The sequence below is a fragment of the Cnephaeus nilssonii genome (genome assembly GCF_951640355.1).
Source record: "Cnephaeus nilssonii genome assembly, chromosome: 18".
Classification (NCBI taxonomy): Eukaryota; Metazoa; Chordata; class Mammalia; order Chiroptera; family Vespertilionidae; genus Cnephaeus; species Cnephaeus nilssonii.
Window position 1 is genome coordinate 21,705,521 of NC_137089.1, and position 17,510 is coordinate 21,723,030.

Consider the following 17,510-nt stretch of genomic DNA (forward strand, 5'->3'; position numbering starts at 1 on the left):
CCAGGTTCGATTCCGGTCAAGGGCACGTACCTTGGTTGCAGGCACATCCCCAGTAGGGGGTGTACAGGAGGCAGCTGATGGATATTTCTCTCTCATCGATGTTTCTAACTCCCTCTCCCTTTCTCTCTGTAAAAAAATCCATAAAATATATGTTTTAAAAATAAAATCAATAAACATCCCGGGCTAAAGATTAAAAAAAAAAAAAGATGCACATTAAAGTCCTTCAGTCTGGAGGGCCACTGTCTCTCATGCCCCCAGACTGACAAACACGGGTGCAATACTCAAATCATGAGCCTGCTATAAAACTTATCTCTTCTTTCTCAGGCTAGTTCACCATTTTATTTGAAAATATGTGCTAAAGGGGTCTCACAATGAACAATTATTTTTGATGCCAGGGTAATTAATTTATCGGGGCTCAGTGTTTCTTTGAGCTCTTATTCTGATTGTAATGGAGGTAGTGATATTTTGACTAAGGAACTTTATACAGATCGCTCAAGTAAAAGAAATGCATTAAATATTCAAAAGTGAAAGTAGCAAAGGTAATTCATTCTTTGATATGTTGAGTAGATAGACAAAATTTTTATGTATTCTTTCATTTCCTAGAAATTGTCAGATATCATTAGCCACTATTGAAAGAGTTGGAAACATTTGAAGTTTATGCAACTACAAAAGTTGGGCAATATATATTGATTTTTCTGAATGCAGGTTGGACTTAAATTCAATTAATGAATTCAATTAACTTTAATCCAATTCAATTCTCCTAATATTTAAGGAGTACTTACACTGTTTATAAGGTACTAAGTTAGGTATAGAGATCCCATGCTAGGTGATTTACAATCTTTGACAAACTCTCTTTTACTCAGTAGTTATGAATTAAGGAAACATGTTTCATTTCTTTTACATTTTAAGAAATAAATTCATAGAAAGTTTTTCATAAAGTCTGGACTGTTGAAAATAAGGAAAAATATAAGTAAATATGAAATAAGGCCTTAGACATAAATTATAATTATGACTTTCTATTTTAATTTGTAAAAAATATACAATATTAGGTAGCATTAAATACAATACCTATTATATATACATATATGTACACATGCACATATATGTACATATGTGTACAGTTACATATATGTAACTTACTGAAGATTCAACAAAGTATGTCCAAACACTGACATGAGGCCTGTTCTGCTGGTAACCTAACCGGTCTGACTTTTCTGAATTCTCCTGTTTCTATAGCCTTCCCTTCATTTTGCAGCATATGAAATAAATTGTTCTGTGTTCATAAATACTCACTCCAGGAAAGAAATAACCTTGTACATGTGAACAAATTAAGAAGTCATCTCAATCTCTGGAATTTTCTCCCATCAAAGTCAATTAAATCCTTTTCAATGCGATAAAAAGAGCAAAAGCTTTGAGGTGGGCAAGCCAGATTTGAACTCCATGCACTTGCTAGCTAATTTCCTCCTTCTAAGTTGTTTCCTCAAATTTAAAAAGGCGTTAAGTCTACCTATCATGCCAAGTTGAGATGCCTAAATAAGAGGCACTCACACTCCACAGCATTGGTCAGGGACAATCAGTTTCCTTTCCTGCCATGAAGATGATAAAAGAAGTAAAGATTCTGAAGCAGAAATGCCTAATGAGATATCTTACTGAGGAAAATGTTTTCACAAGTACTTTAAAGAAAAATGAAACATTATGAAAGTTGAACCAAAAAGTAGGAGACAGAATTCATAAATTGTGAATATTTGTGCTTAAATATACAATTAATAAGAATGAATATGCTTATTGGGCATTGTGTTTATTCACTATCAACAAGATTTTGTTGACTGCATTTAATTTTAGAATTTAAAATACTTGAAGAGTGTGTAACAGAGTTGCCTCTTTCATCCAAACACCTTTCTTAGAACTAGCTGAGTAGGCAAACATCACCAATCTATGACCCCTTCTAATTTTCAACAAGGCTGTCTGTGTATCATAACAGGTGACTTCTGTGAGATTCTCCTTTGTATTAACAACAAACAAGGCAGCTTGAGAACCTCTCCGCTTCATTATAAGCAAGGAGTCCTTGTTATAACACTGTCATGATATATAAAGTGTCAGTAATACTTTGAATGGAAAAGAGAGTTGGAGGTTGAGAAGAAAAGATGAAACAAGTGGAAAGGCAGTGCAGGGTTGGTTAGTTGTGTAATGAGCTTTGTGAAAAGTAAAGGGACCACTTTCTTTGTTATGGCAAAGAAAGGAAGAAACTTAGACATTGGTTTTGAAATGTTGATGAAAACAAGTCAGCATATCCTGCAGCTTTGTCTCCCATGCATTTGTTTTGGGGTTTCAATAAAAGGAGCTTATCCTATGTATTGTGGAGAGTGTTGGAAATTCACCATAATGCATGTGGAAATTTCTTCCTTTAGTTTTACCAAGTTAAGTAGAACAATCCAAAACATATTTCAAGCTTCTGAATTTACCTTTTTACCCTGCTGAAGTAATCAAAACAGAAGATAGCAATTTACATAGATAATAGATATGTTTGGTTTTTATCTTACATGAATAAGTCAAGATTTTGAGACTTAGAAATTGAAAAATCTTTCAATATTTGTTGCATGAATAGACACCAAATCTGGTTTCTTACATATTACATTCTCATCATTAGATAATGAAGAAGCTTTATGGAATGTGAAAGGGACTAAGGAGATGGAAATTATGAAGTAGGGTATTGGTGCAAACATTAAAATAACATGTATCATCAAAGCAATCAATGTGGGGGAAATGAAATAAATATGAAATACTAGATCAAATTTGGTGAATACCCTAACCTTGTAAAGATAGATTATTCTATTTGACTCCTATGTATCAAAATTGGTATTAATCGATGCCAGTATTTTATCCTATAGCCATTCACAAATTCTTCTATTGCCCTTTATATTACAGATTTTAAAAAAGCAAAATGAAATATAATCTACTTATTTAAGTCTCCAATAAAGACAATAATAGGGAATAGAAGATTATAACAGAAACTGTTATATTTTATATTTACTTATTTGTTTGGCCCTTTGCATGTATTCACCTTGATAAGTTAGCTCAAGGCTCATTTCATATGAGTCACTAAGTGAAGGGGCAGAAATTTAAATTTTAATCTGAAAGCATTAGCAAGCTAAGTGAGGAGTTCTGAAGCAAAAACTAACATGGAAAAATAAAACGGGTAAGAAGCACAATTTGCTGATCATAAGCTATTATATAACTGTACAAACACTGTTACAAAAGTACATGTGGGATCATCATTAATACTGGATAAACTAGTTAATATCAGTTGGCTGAACAGATGGGAGTCAATAAACATTTTAATGGAAAATTACAAGGGAAATTACATTAGATTAAACCACAAAATGATGCATTTCATTGCAAAGTTTCAAACAATGTCTGTAGAATGTTAATACTTACCTATGATAAGATAATGATTTACTATATAAGATATGTAAATAAAGGTGATATATCACTGATATTTCATGATAAAAGAAGCCCATTGAAGAATTAAACAATTTTACAATCACCAAATTGCTTTGGTATTATGTTCGCCTACTTCAAAATAAAGGCTATGTCTTCTTTTAGGGTAGTAACTAGGTATACCCTTTTTTTATTTTTTTACTTTTTAGAAAGAGAGGAAGGGAAAGGGAGAGAAACATCTATGTGAGAATAAAACATCAACAGGCTGCCTCCTGCACACCCCCTACTGGGGACAGAACCTGCACCCTGCCCTAACAGGGAATTGAGCCCTACCACCATTAGGTGTATTGGACCACAACCTAACCAACTGAGCCACACAGGGTCAGGGCCCTGGCTTCCCAAGTCTAAGCAAGGACTTCACATACATACTGGTCCTTAATAAATGATTGATAGCTGAAGGAATATGTTGATAAGTTCCAGAACTGATCAAATAAGTCACCATTTCTTTTTGTAGTCATAAAATCTACTGACCACTGCATCTTTCATAGCTCTTAACTTAAAATGTGTCAAAGCTACAGTATTCAATTCAAGATAATACTATTTTAATAAAAGACATAATAACCAAACTTGACTTTAACCAAAAGAAAATAGAAACAATTAAGATTATATTTACTAGCACAAAATATAACCTAGCATCTCTAACATCTTCCAATTTCTTTTGAGACCTTTGAGAATTTTGCTTTTGAAAGAATTGCATAATTAGAAAGAAGTCTTTATAAAATGGGGAGATTTTAATAATGGATGCAATAACAGGTAAAAATAGGTGGTAATCTTCAAATTCTTGAAAATTGGCTGATTTCTATGGACTTACATATTGGTAATACTTAAAAATTAAGTTCAAAATGTCATTTCTGATTTTCATCTGTAATATGTTAATGAATACTGCCAAGCTAACACAGAAATTAAAGATTTCTTAGCACTTTGTTAGAAAATTGATTTTAAGAGTTACTATTTGACCTCTTTTATAAAGATTTAACAGATGAAAAAGCACTCAAGTACTAGTAGAATTTATAGATGAAAGTTTTATATTTTTTTTTAAGTCATGAACAGAGAGCATTGAACATGAATTAAATACAAGCAATCACGTGCCTGTCAGCATTTCTATTGCAAACTTCATTTAAGAGAGTTTATCATCTCTTTCATCTTTAGAAGTTATGGAGCTGGAAATTGGCACACAAATTAGCAGCCTGGATGCAAATTTGTTTACACGAAAATTTGAATCAGTTCAGCTCTTTTTGATTTAGACATTAGTCAAAAAACCTTAACTCGGGTTTTCTCTACACATGTGAATACTGAGTAAATATTTTGTCTAGACTACATAGCTCAGTCCATCAGAGCACAGAGCCAATAAATCTAATGTATCCTGTGTTTCATCTCCAGAAGATTCTGTTGTGTTTATTCTGCCTGTTCTCCTAACTTTGATCTGTTATCTTGCAAATGCAGCTTTTAGCAACACAGAGCTCAATGTTAGATAGAACATGCAGGTAGATCAGCATAAATTCACTATCAACATTTGGGGAAAATTCAAATTATATGTCCAATAACAGATTCAGAAGAGTCATTTTTGTATCTGAAAATATAATTTAAAGACTGAAAGCCAAGTCATTTCTAACAATTGCAAATTACCTGAAATTAATAGTATCTTATTATGCTTTAATAGAATAAAAGAGTAGACTCATATTCACTTCTCTACATTAAAATACTCATAATAAAATACAGCTTAAACTTATATTTTTAAAGTATCCACTCAGTTCATAAACCTCAGGTACCCGTTATATGGTGTTATAAGAGAAAATAAAATTAATATTTTTTTCTTCAGGATTTCAAATCAGAGAATCCTCATAGGGTAAACAAACAAACAAAAATAATAAAAGATATGTCCCTATAGAAAACTAAAATAGATATTTGAGAAATTAGGATAATATAAAATAATAACACAGCTGACAATTTTATTAAGTAACTATGAAACAAGCGGTTAATGGGAATGTGAACAAGCTTAAAAAATGTATTTTAGTTAGCAATCCACTTCCCCTTCCCATCACCAAAATCATCCAAGCAAAATGTCAAGTCAATTTCTGATTTAAAATTTCAATTAACTAAAGTGAATTATTATAAAAATATAGTCGATATTAAAATAAAGAACTTGGCTGACAATCAATTCTCAACATTACAAAACTTCTGGAATTCATAATTATAGGAAATAAACTTGGAGACAGATTGTAGGTGTACCTTTATCTCTGACTTTTGCCAGCTGAGGAGAAATCTATATCTAGCTGTTGTAAGATGCAAAACTACTTAACAAAATAAGGATGCCCCATTATAAAAAAGTGTTCAATGTAACAAATATGCTCTACGAACATTGTACAAGAGGGTATTATTAGGATATCTCAGCTTTAAAATTTTAAATGTAGGTAAAAATAACATCTCTAAAATATATACCAAAAAAAAAATTTTTTTAATAATGCAAGAAGAAAAAGGCTAATTTACATTGGGGGTGTCTGAAGTTCAGAAAGGACAAAGGATAGTACTCTTGTTACATATGAAAATACATTTTACCATGTTCACAAGGAAATGTAATCTATTAAATAGATGTATTTTTTATAGATGATAATATATATTTCAATGCTCACATTTAATTTTTGGGTTAATCTATATTAAGTTTCTCATTTACATGTGTGTATGTGTGTCTCCTAACACAATTGCTTCAGGAAATACTGTTTTACCATAAATCTGGTTAAGATTTTGGGGTAAGCACAGTGTGCTTTCATCTCAAGAAGCTTTACTCCATAAACCAATTAGGAACAATTAAGGAGGCTCATATGGCAGCATCCAATAAAGAGAAATGTGCCCTATACAGGAAATGAAAAGACTGGTTTGCACCCTCGCTTGGCAAGTCACTTCATTTCTCTTACCTGCTTCCTCTTTAAGTGAAGATAAGCAGCTACACCTATACATTTTACCAGGGTGTACTTACGGAATGGAGTAGACTGTATTGATGGAACTTGGATACGAATATCTTTAAGAATCTTCCCTTGGCCCACAAATAAATCTAATGTACATTTCCTGACTATGTGACACTAGTCTCGGTAGTAAAAATAGGTTTTCAGAGCTTTCCCATCCTTAAATTTCTACAGAATCAAATGGAAGGTTAAGGTACCAAAAGGAACAAATTCATTTTACAAGGATCATAATACAACTCGTAAACAATTGTTATGCCCATATATTATTTCATATGTGAAGTCCATAAATTCATCTGCAGTCATAAATTGTTAATTTTACTCAAGACACTGGGTTGGAATCTACGAGTTATAGTTGAATTGTTTTTTTGCACTTAATGCACTAATAAGTTTTATGTATTGTGTCAACATATTTAACTTATGTATTACTGCATATTTACTTCACTTACTATTGCTTATAAAAGTAGAAAATACCTTTCACATTTATTTTATAGAATCTTTTAGAGAATAAAGGAGGACAAGTAAAATATGTTGAAAAATTACAAAACTGAGACATATATGTCACTGTAACTATGAGATATATAAATAACATAAATATTTATTTTAGCCTTTCTTTTAAATTAAATTCCTGAAGTCTCAATTTTTCTCTTAAAAATGAAAAGTTTTCATTAGTAACTTAGTCATTTATAGCTTTAGTTTTTGATAAGTCTATGAACTTATAAATCTATTATCATTTCAGGTTTCACTCAACAACTAGCTAATCAAATAATCCTGGAAAGTCTATGCACCTCTCTGGCCTCAAGAAATGTGGATAATTTGTAAGTGGAGATAGTAATCTGTACATAGGAGGTAACAGCTACCTCACAAGATGCTTGACAGAATTCTAAGCAGGAAAATGAGGAAGAGAATCGCTGTTTAAGATGTAAATGACACACTAAATATAAAGGGCTTAGTATACAGCTTCCCACATAAGAAAAAAAAAGACAAAGAATTATGTCCTGATACTATTTGCCAAAACATAACAATGTCTTATATCCTCTCTCTATATGAGTACCTCTGAACATTTTGGAGTCAACCAGATGGATTTGCTGTATAATAGAAAACTATGGCAGGAACTCTGGCTTTTTCAAAGTTATTAAAATGTAATAAATCCACTTCTGCAGAATCTATTTCCACTTATAAATTTCCTTTCAAAATGGTATCCAATCATATTTTAAATGTAATATTTTTATAATTCTTACAATCATTTAAAAATATATAATCATAATTATTCCTTTAAAATCAGCTAATATAAAGCAAAGACAGGAAGAAGACTTTCATAATCTTGAATATTACAAACTCAGCTTTTAAGAGAATCACTCATTACTTTTCTATATTTCAATCACATTCTGAACATTTAAACTCAAATTTACTACCATTCATTATTTTGGATATTTTACTCCCATATCCCATTCTTTTGGAAGAAAATTAAAAAAAGATCTCCTATATCAATAAAATTAAAGATAACCCCTTAATATCATTGATTGTTCTTGTGCTATTAATGTTTACACAATGTACTATTTTTCCTATGGTAGAGTTTTGAATGACAGCATTTTCTTATACAGACCATGTCAGAGAAATATGCACATGAGAATGCAGATGACAGAGAATGAATAAATTTTATGTTAATAAGACTTGAACATAATGAAAATGCAGAAAAAAATTAAGAACAATTTTTCTAGATTTAAAAGCTTTTAAATATGAAATTTGTCCAGATTATAAGAAAAAATAAATAAGAATTTCATTCTAAGTACTATCCCTCAAAGTTCTCTATGAGACATAAAGAGCTGTCAATACACTGATTTTATTTTATAGACATATTGTTATGAAATAGATTATTAAAACATGATTATTTATTTGACATACATATATGTTTTAGAAATTGTTTTTATTACATAATTATTTCTTTTTGTCTTCTACAAAACAAGTGGTTAACATTTTTAAAATTTGACCACACAACATATAATCACTAATTGATATGTGGTACTTAAATATTAACTGTTGTGATTTTCTTCATTGGTGCCATCTGAGCAAGCTCTGTAGTAAAACTGATAAGGCATAGTACAAAGAGAGTTGAACATGAACTTGAATGTCAATGATCTAGTCTCAATGCTGGAGCTAATGATCTTTGTAACCTAGTAAAAATCACTTATCCTTCCTAGGCATGTGCATTTATTGTATCAAAATATTAGCATGGAACTAGCTGATATTTAAGAATCCTTCCAGCACTGTAAACACTATGATCTGTGACAAGATGAATAACACAAGTTCATGTAATTGCATTAATTGATCAATATTAAAATAAATCAATATGGAAATGTAACAGATGAAATGAGCCCAGAATCAGGGGTCACATTTTGAAGCTATGGGTCTGGCCTTGATTCACATAGCCAGCACCTGAAGTAGCCGAGTAACGGTGATAAGTAGACATTTCAGAGTGTTTCTCAAATGGATAACAGCCTGGGAACTTGGCCAACGTGCAATAATAGCTAGTGAGAAGATGCTGCATTTTTTATTTACTGCTACGGAAAAGTTAAGGCTGCTTGTGTAAGGGATAAAGTGTGTGAGAGTTCATACTGGCTTTGCACATGGACATGTATTTTGATAATACTGACAATTGCTAGTGTTGGGCACTATATATGTTACCTCTATGATCTCCTTATAGTCCTTCTGATATTTTAAACTTTTTAAAAAATAGATAATGAAAATGAAGCTAAGGAAGTTGAATTGCTAGTAGAATCATTATTTGACATCAGGGTCATGGTGGCTCCAGAGCCCTTGCTCTTTCCACTTTACCCCAGTGATCCTCAAATTGTAGAGTGCATCAGAATTACTTGGATGACTTATTAAAAATAGCAATGTCTGTGCCGAACTATCAGGGCATCTGGTTCAATAGACCTGTGGTGGGGATCTGGGAGTTCCTATTTCTAACATGTTTCCAGAGGGTGCTACTTGCTCAGGAACATTTAGAAAATCACTGTAGAGCAACCACTTAAGAGCCAGTAGAATAATATTGTGAGATCTAATGCCACATGCTGGTCACTGATATTCCTGTTATCCAATTACAAGGCAAGTGATGATGCATATGGTAATGGTCTACATTTAGACTTTCTTAGAGGAGATTTCAAATTGGGTTGTGGGCAACAAGCCATTATCATATAGAAAATATTAATCCTTATGACTTCTCAACAGGCACCAAGAAATAGTTTAATGAAGGGCCTCATGGCATGACACATTTCATGGCTGCAAGATGGGAGGATTGAGAGCAAGTTGACCATTAGTACTAAGACCAGGAACACTGGAAGACATTCAATAAATTGATTTTTTTTTTTTGTAAAAGTGATAATCCTGATGAGAATGGGAGCCTCATAAGGGTCTAGTTATGAGGAAATCTTGAAGACATGGAGATTGATCTCCATGGAAAGTACCATGAATCACCCACCCACTCACTCTGAGAGAAAAGATGAATTTGCTAAGAATAGTGTCTGTTCTATCATCCTTACCAGACAGACCTCATCCAAAATCCCAATCAGAACTGCCATTGTATCCCGAAATTATAAACCCCTTTAAATTATGAGTAAAGGGAATGGAAGAAAGAATAGAAAGAGGAGTTACGTTTTAATGTATACATAGATCAAATAAAATTGCCTTACATTTTTTCTTTATATCTCACACATTTTTTTTTCATAATCTCTTCCTTTGCAAGCATTGTACCCCTAATCTCCCAAACATTGGAATTCAAAATGCAAGATGGCATATTTTCTCAAATAGTCATGTTGCCTAAAGTAATAGGTTCCTTGCCAGACGTATTGTTGGGTGCCTCCAAGGTATTTTACAAACTGGACAAACATTGAAAGTACTTGATATCCTGAAGTGCTCTCTAGAGACCCTGATGAACACATAGAAGAAAGTCACCTCTGGGGACACAGGAGGAAGTAAGTATATTTGGAACCTAAGGAACTGAAGTTCAGTCTGTTTTACTTACTGCTATTTGAGATCGCGGAAAGCATTTAACACGAGTGTTTGTTTCCACATAAGCACAAGGCATTATTAATGTCCTACTTCTCTTACCGCTTTGTTTTCCCAGATCTCACTTATAGTAGCGTTTTACTTACACTATATGTAGAACTGTGTATAGATGCCATTAGCTACTGCTTCATTTTACTATTCCATTGTTTCTGTAGACACCAGGTTGCGTGTTCAGGGAAAAGACATGTATACCCCAAATATACTTAGTTACCCCACGAATAGTAACGCCTTATAAGTAATATCATGAACAGTTATAACTCCTGCAACTAAGTCCATGCTCCTGGAGTACTTAATATAGTGAGTAATTACACCCCCGTTCTCCTTGAAGGATCTCCAAGGAGCTGGTATCGGGTTTGCAAGAGGCTAAGACGTGCTCCTTAATTATTTCTGCTCCCACTTTTGCTACCACTGGGGTGTGTGTGTGTGTGTGTGTGTGTGTGTGAGAGAGAGAGAGAGAGAGAAAGAGAGAGAGAGAGAGAGAGAGACCCAAACACCAGAAGATTCGGGAAAATACGTCGCTGCAAAAATGACATTTCAGAACAATTTCAACCAGGTAACTGTCCAGGGCAAGTTCCACTCAGAATTCTGGGTACCGTTCAAGCCTTTTCAGGGCGGTAAATTGGGTTGGCTTAGCTACTGGGCAGTGCCAAGCCTCCCCGAAGGCGCCGCGCTCCGGGAGCAGGGACTCCGCCTGACGCCGGAGCGGACCTCTCTTTCCGGGGCGCCCTGCTTCATTACTGTTCTGCAATGCGCCGCGGTCCCCCAGCGCGCCCAGCCCTCCGCTCTGGGCTGGGAGGGGAGCGGACCACCGGCGACCGGGGTGACCCTGCGCCCTTCCCTCTCTTCTGCCCTCTCCAGGGTCCAACTAAACCACTGCGGCGCTGGAACCCTGGCACGGGCTCCCCTGCTAGCGTTTCAGCGACGGGGCTGGGGTGGGGAGGCGGGCGATCGCAGAGGATCAGCAATCCCATTACTTGCTCCCCGGGAGGTTTTCCAACTCCCCCGCGCCTGTCAGAGTTGAGGTTGAGAGAGGGCAGCACTATGGTCAGCTTGGGGAGAGGGAGCTTTCCGGGGCGCCCGGGTCAGATGTGGGGTAGCAGTGGCGCAGCTCACCGGCCATGGAGAGCCTGGGGAACATGCACGTACTGTTACCGACCACCCGCTTTCACGAGGCCTCCCAAAGGCCCCCCTCCGTGTCCATCCACGTGGACCTTCCCCTCCGAGCGACACACACACACACACACACACACACACACACACACACGAATGCAGGCACGCGTCCAAGACCCAAGTCAGGCACTCAGCTGCAACCTCAGAGGTCCTAGGAAATTTCGGGGAGTCTGGCCTGCTAAAAAGAAATGAACTCATAGGAAATAGATGGCAGGGCGGAACACCTGTCCAAACGCGGGCCAGACAGGGACGTCTGACTCACACGCAAAGGTCATCCATCTCCCAGCAGGAGGCTCCGTCTCCAAAACCTCCAGGGAAGGGTTTTGGTTGGGGATGATGGCTTGGCGGTGGGCGGTCTTTTGTTTGCTGTTATTGTTTGGTACAGGCGTTAACCCAGCCCACCCCTCTTGGAAAAGCTCATTTCCCGACCCATGTGGTCAACTCTAGTCTTGAGGGCGGGGAATGAGGGTGTCAGCCCATGAGATCTCGGGGCGGGGACCCCCCTAGGCTGGGCGAAAGGTGAGGCAGCTCTCCCACCACGTGGACACCTGAGACAAGACCCTTTCCAGGGGTGATGAACTGGGGGAGTTGGGGGGGGGGGAGCCCCAGTCTTGCAGAAGAGCTTTGTGGTGGGAGCGAGACCTCCTCGGAGTTCTAAGGCTCCCGGCCAACGTGGATCCTTCTGGAAGTCCAGGGTCCCAAGAGAAACCCTAGAAGCACGCCCTGGCGTGGGCTTGCAGGACCAGCACCCTGGCTCCCACCTGCTGTGGACCAAGGTCAGCGTGTTCTGTCCCTTCGGTTCACGGGGATCTCAGGAGAAGGCGTGTGGGAAAGCCCCCCCGCCCCCCCCCCCACGCGTGTGTGTTTACGTGGGCGGGACTTTTCTGCACGACTTGGAGATCCACAGTTTCTCTCTCCGAGTGAACCCTGAGCAGGCAGGCACGCTGCAGCTGCATGCTGCATTTCAGAAGCCTCTGCCGGCGTGGGTTTGTGCTTGTGTGTTTCCCTTTGAAACAAGCCAGCCTCCGTTCCAAGCAGCCCCTGCCCTGCGCCCCCCCACCCCCCACCCCATCCCCAATTGGCTGCCCTGCACATTTAGATGATGACCGTGGAGATCAAACACCCAGAGAAGGCTGGCTGTCTCTTCAACCCCACTCTGGAGGTTCAGGCCTACGACCTAGGGCCACTCTGTCTCCTATTCGGAGGCGATTCCTCCCTCGGAGCCCCTTTGTCTTGGCTGTGGCAGGCCGAGGGGGAAAGGTGGAGGCACGGAGAGGGCGGACACCAGGTGGCAAGCTCCAGGCGGAGCTGCTCACTTGGAAAACTGCGCCCCCTGAACTTCTGCGCCCTGGAGCCCGCGTGGCTTAGACCTGCAAAGCCAGCGCTGGGCTTCCCCGTGGGCCTGAGAGTCCAGAAGAGCCCGCGTGGAAGACAAAGGCGGGCACAGACAGGAGGGGCAGCAGCATTGGTGCCCTGTCAGCAGGGCCTAATGGACAGCCTGGAGACTCGGGAGAAATGGGAATAAAATGGGGAGAGAGGGGAGGAGAAGCAGCAGCACCTGCCCGCACTGGCACCACCAGACCTTGGGGAGCAGGTCTAGAGCGCACAGCCTACGTTGGTTCCTCCGAATTTGAGGACAGCGTTCCAAGTTGTGAAATAGAGGCGGTGCCTTCCAAGGGGCAGATAAGTGACACTCAAGGACCTCACTACCATGAAGCACGTTGTTGTTTTTTTTAAAACGGCCCGTTAGAACCTTGGCTCTGGACCGGACCAAAGCAGAGTGCGCCACACTACTTTTCTCCCCACGTCCCCAAACCGAAATATCCGTCGTGGTGACCCCTTAGCTTCACGCAAAGTTGCAAGGAGAGGAGAGGGGGTCCCCTTTCCGGTGCCATTGAAAGCCAATGAAGGCGCTCTTCCTTCCCACCCGCACGCCTCCTCGTTCGGCAAATGCGGGAGGTGCGGGCGGCTGGGCAGGGACTGCAGGCGGCGAGGCTCGGTGTTCGTGGGGCGGGCGTGCTCTCTCTGCGTCCGAGATCCCCCCGCCCCTCCCTGCCTGCCCCCCTGAATGCGTTTTGGCTCAACAGGTATCCCTGGAAAACTCGCGCTTAACCCCGGGTCAGCCTCCGGCAGGAGCCACCCCGACCTGTTCCCTGCGCGGCGCTGTGGCCGGCTCCCTGCGCCTCCCCCACGCCGATCGCGCGTCTAGCAGGCAGCCCCGGGGCCATCCATTCAAGGACTTCCAGTGGCAGGCGAACCAAGCATACATGCGAGGCTCCCCGCACTTGGAGCCGGCGACGAACACCCCCCCACCCCCTCGTGCAAGCAAGCAGCCCCGAGACGCGTTCTGTGCACTCGCCAGGGGAGTTACGCAGCTTAGAACAAACGGCGGGGCGCAGAGCTGCGCTGAGGTTCCCGGGTCTGGGGGTGGAGGGGTGGGCACCGAGCTCTGGGGAGCAGGTTGAGATTGCAGGGCTGTTGCTGCCGGAGAGACCAGGGCGACTTCTTGGCATTTCGAGATGTACATTAAAAATTCGAGACGTGCCACCACCCATCATGGGTCCTAATGGAGGGAGAGGTAACCCCTCCACCCAAAACATGAGTTATCATTTCCACGGAATGCAAATGGGCTTGCCTTCTGTGAGCGGGGACAGCCAGCTGCAAGCTGGACAATAAACTGTTTCATAGAGACTCGGCGGATTGCGGTTCGGAGAGGCGCTCCCCCACAAAAGGAAGAAGCGGCCGGTTTGTGTTGACAGCCTTGGCGCGCCTGGGCCGAGACACCCCCGCCGCCTCCTCCCCCCAACACACACACACACACACACACACACACACACACCACCTCCCCGTGACACACAGACGCCCCGGATTGGAAACTAGCTTCCCTGAAAGCGAGATCCATCGTGTCTATTAGAGCTGACATGGGTATGGGGAGGTGATTGTTCAAAAAGGATGGCATGAGTCATAAACACCCCCTGAGTATTCTTTGCAGCAATTAATGGGTAGCAGGGTGCGGGATAAGTTGTGGAATAGAGCTGGGGATCTATTCCTCTCCCCCCCACCCCCCAGGACAGTTTTCCTTCCAATGATCCTGACTGCCCCCCCCCCTTGCCTTCCTGTTTAGGAATAAATTGTACATCCCACCCACCACCTCCCCTTGTCTGTGCATGTGACACTCACTCTACCTGTCTGAACGCTGAGACTTGCTGGGGGATTTTTCTTGTTGGTCGTCAGCTAATGACTTTCCTCCTTACCTTCATTCATCCCCAAGGGTGGATCTTTATACTTCAAGGTGTCTCAGACCGTTTTTGAAAGCCTCATTTTAAGCCAAACCTCTACCACAGGACCCAGAGAAGCTAAGCTCCCCTACTACCATGTACCAACGCATAAGAGCCCACATAGAATTTGTTCACATATCCATGAAGATATTTACGTGGGTGGGTGGGGGGGGGGATGCTTGGAAGACCCCTGTGCCCTAAATGCATTTAAAACCACCACATTCCTAGCCTGTCGGCAACTTTCCTACCGGAAAGGGTTAAAAAAAAAAAGGCATTTGCCAGAGTGTCTTGAATATACATATTCCAACCCCGGCATCAAACCTGACTGCTTTGACTAGAAATCAAGGTAATCCCCACCGCCGAGAAAAGTCTTGCAGAGGAATTCTGCCTGGACATCCACTAGTTAGAGAGGCTATAAGAACCAACTCACGTATCCGTTTGAGCATACTGCAAGAATATTTATTGAGCACAAGCTCAATCACTGCATTGAACGCCAAATCTGGCAAGCAAAATGCATTTCCTATCCGAGAAAGGGGGGGGGGGGGGGAGAGAGAGAGCTGTGAATCAACTCCTTCTTCAGTATTATTACGATTATTTTACCGGTGCAAATGACAAAGTAACCTACCAGCCTCTCTCTCTGGTGACGAGTCAGCTCACCTCCATCCAAAGCAGACGGGACCCCCCCCCCCCCAAAAAAAAAAAAAAAAGCAGACCTACCTTTCACACAAGACACCGTCAATAAAAAGACGAGGTTCCAAAACGTAAATCCACTTTTAATCCCCATTTTCTTCATCAGGATGGAGTCGAGGCGGCCACATTTAGCGCATCTTCTCCTGCCAGGCTCCAGGGGTCTGGATTCCTCTGCTCGGCGCTCCCCTCCGCGGGTCCCTTTCATATTATCCGCGAGCTCCGGGTCCCTGCTGCTCAGCCCGGCGCAGCGGAGTTGTTGCTGTTGTCGGTGCGCGGTCACAGCTCGGAGTGAATGGTGTTTCTGGGATACCACAGCAACCTTGACGAGGACTCAACCATCTCTCCGACGGGGGCACAGAGGCTCCGTACTCTGGATTCTGGCTTTTCTTGTGCCTTTTTTTTTTTCTCCCCCTCCACCGAAATCCACCTCAATTCTAGCTCCTTGCAGGAACCACCAGACACCACTAGTGAGCCTCTTAAAGCCCAGCTCCGCTCCCTGACAAACTCCCCACAATGTTTGAAATGCAGGGGGCTTGGTGTGTGTGTGTGTGTGTGTGTGTGTGTGTGTGTGTGTGTGTGTTTTCTCCCTCCCCCGAATAGATCAATTCTGCCTGTGAAAGCAGCCCAAGAAATATGATGTTAGTGAGCTCTCCCTGGCAGCCGGCGAACAGAGGAGCATGTTCAAGGAATATTTTGACCGGAGGATCTGGGTTGCTTTGGGGGAAACCGCGATGAGGAGGAATCGGGCTCCATCGATGCCCACGCGTTACAATGGGGCATGTGTTACTACGGTCGTTGCAGCATAAATTCAGGCAGGCGCCTCACATTTGTTATCTTGTGATTTAATTGCAAAGGGGAGAGCGCAGAGGAGAATGTATTTGCACACAGGCATTGACATATGCAAAGGCTTACGCGTAAGCCGGGAACCGTTTTTTTTTTCTTGTTTTTTTTTTTCCTGATTCCGTAAACCGATTCCATCGGAGACCAGGCCGGGGTGGGGTGGGATGGGGTGGGGAGGGAGTCAGAGTCATTTCCCCCAAATAGTTCGCCCTTTCCTCGCCCCTACCGCCTGGTCGGCTGCTGTGTGCCGCAGTTCAACTACTTTATCTGTGATGGTTATCTAGGACAGACCCATTGGTCTTCGCTCTGAATCGGTCCCAAATATGTAAATGGAAGGTTTCTTTCAAAACGGGAAATGCGTGCATCGTATCAATACGTCTGGACTTGGCAACCCCACACGCCACGCAAGGGTTAAGATTGTGCAAGGGAAGAGCTCGCGCGCCATCTACTGGCCGTGGTTAACTCGCCGGCTTCTCTCCCATCTCTAAGGGGGACCCCTTTCCCCGCACCCCCTGGTGTGGGAGAGCTGTGTCCCGAGCCCGGCGTGCTTTGTTGCTGTGTCAATTTCCTAAATAATTTTTTCCCCCAGCTGTTCTAGATCTTACAGCCAACAAGTTCCTTAGACTAGGCGCCTGATCGGGGATCGGGGATCTGGTCCCATCTCAGAAGACGGGAGGGCGACCGGGCTGGGTCTGGAACAGATCCCTGTGAGGGCTTTTGGCTCCGTTTGCCTGCAGAAGGCGATCCGGGAGATGGGCATCTATCTACAGGACTTAGAGCACTGTGCAATTTGAGTCTGGGGCTGCCCACACTGCCTACCCACGATGGCTCCCGTCCCACACACCACAAGCGTGCCCTGGCCAGCTGGGGTCCCTGGGCTCCTGGGTGGGGCTGGCGGCTGGGGGGGGGGGGGGGGAGCAAGGCGGGTGCAGCGGAAGGGAGTTAGGCTCTGGGAAGGGGGGCACGTGCGTGGTGAGTGGGTTCAGTCTGCAGCATAGGAGGGATTCTG

The 17,510-nt window shown here is 41.8% G+C and overlaps 1 protein-coding gene across 3 annotated transcripts in view; it reads right to left on the minus strand.

The window, feature by feature from the left end:
- CSMD3 (CUB and Sushi multiple domains 3) overlaps positions 1-15,866 on the minus strand; it is a gene marked incomplete at both ends in the record, with an annotated part of 911,147 nt that extends 895,281 nt beyond the window's left edge. For all 3 annotated transcript variants that reach the window (XM_079795927.1, XM_079795926.1, XM_079795925.1), the window contains one exon: positions 15,689-15,866. In XM_079795927.1, the coding sequence (XP_079652053.1) occupies positions 15,689-15,866 (178 nt within the window). The remainder of the gene's footprint in view (positions 1-15,688) is intronic.
- Positions 15,867-17,510: the final 1,644 nt, after the last annotated feature.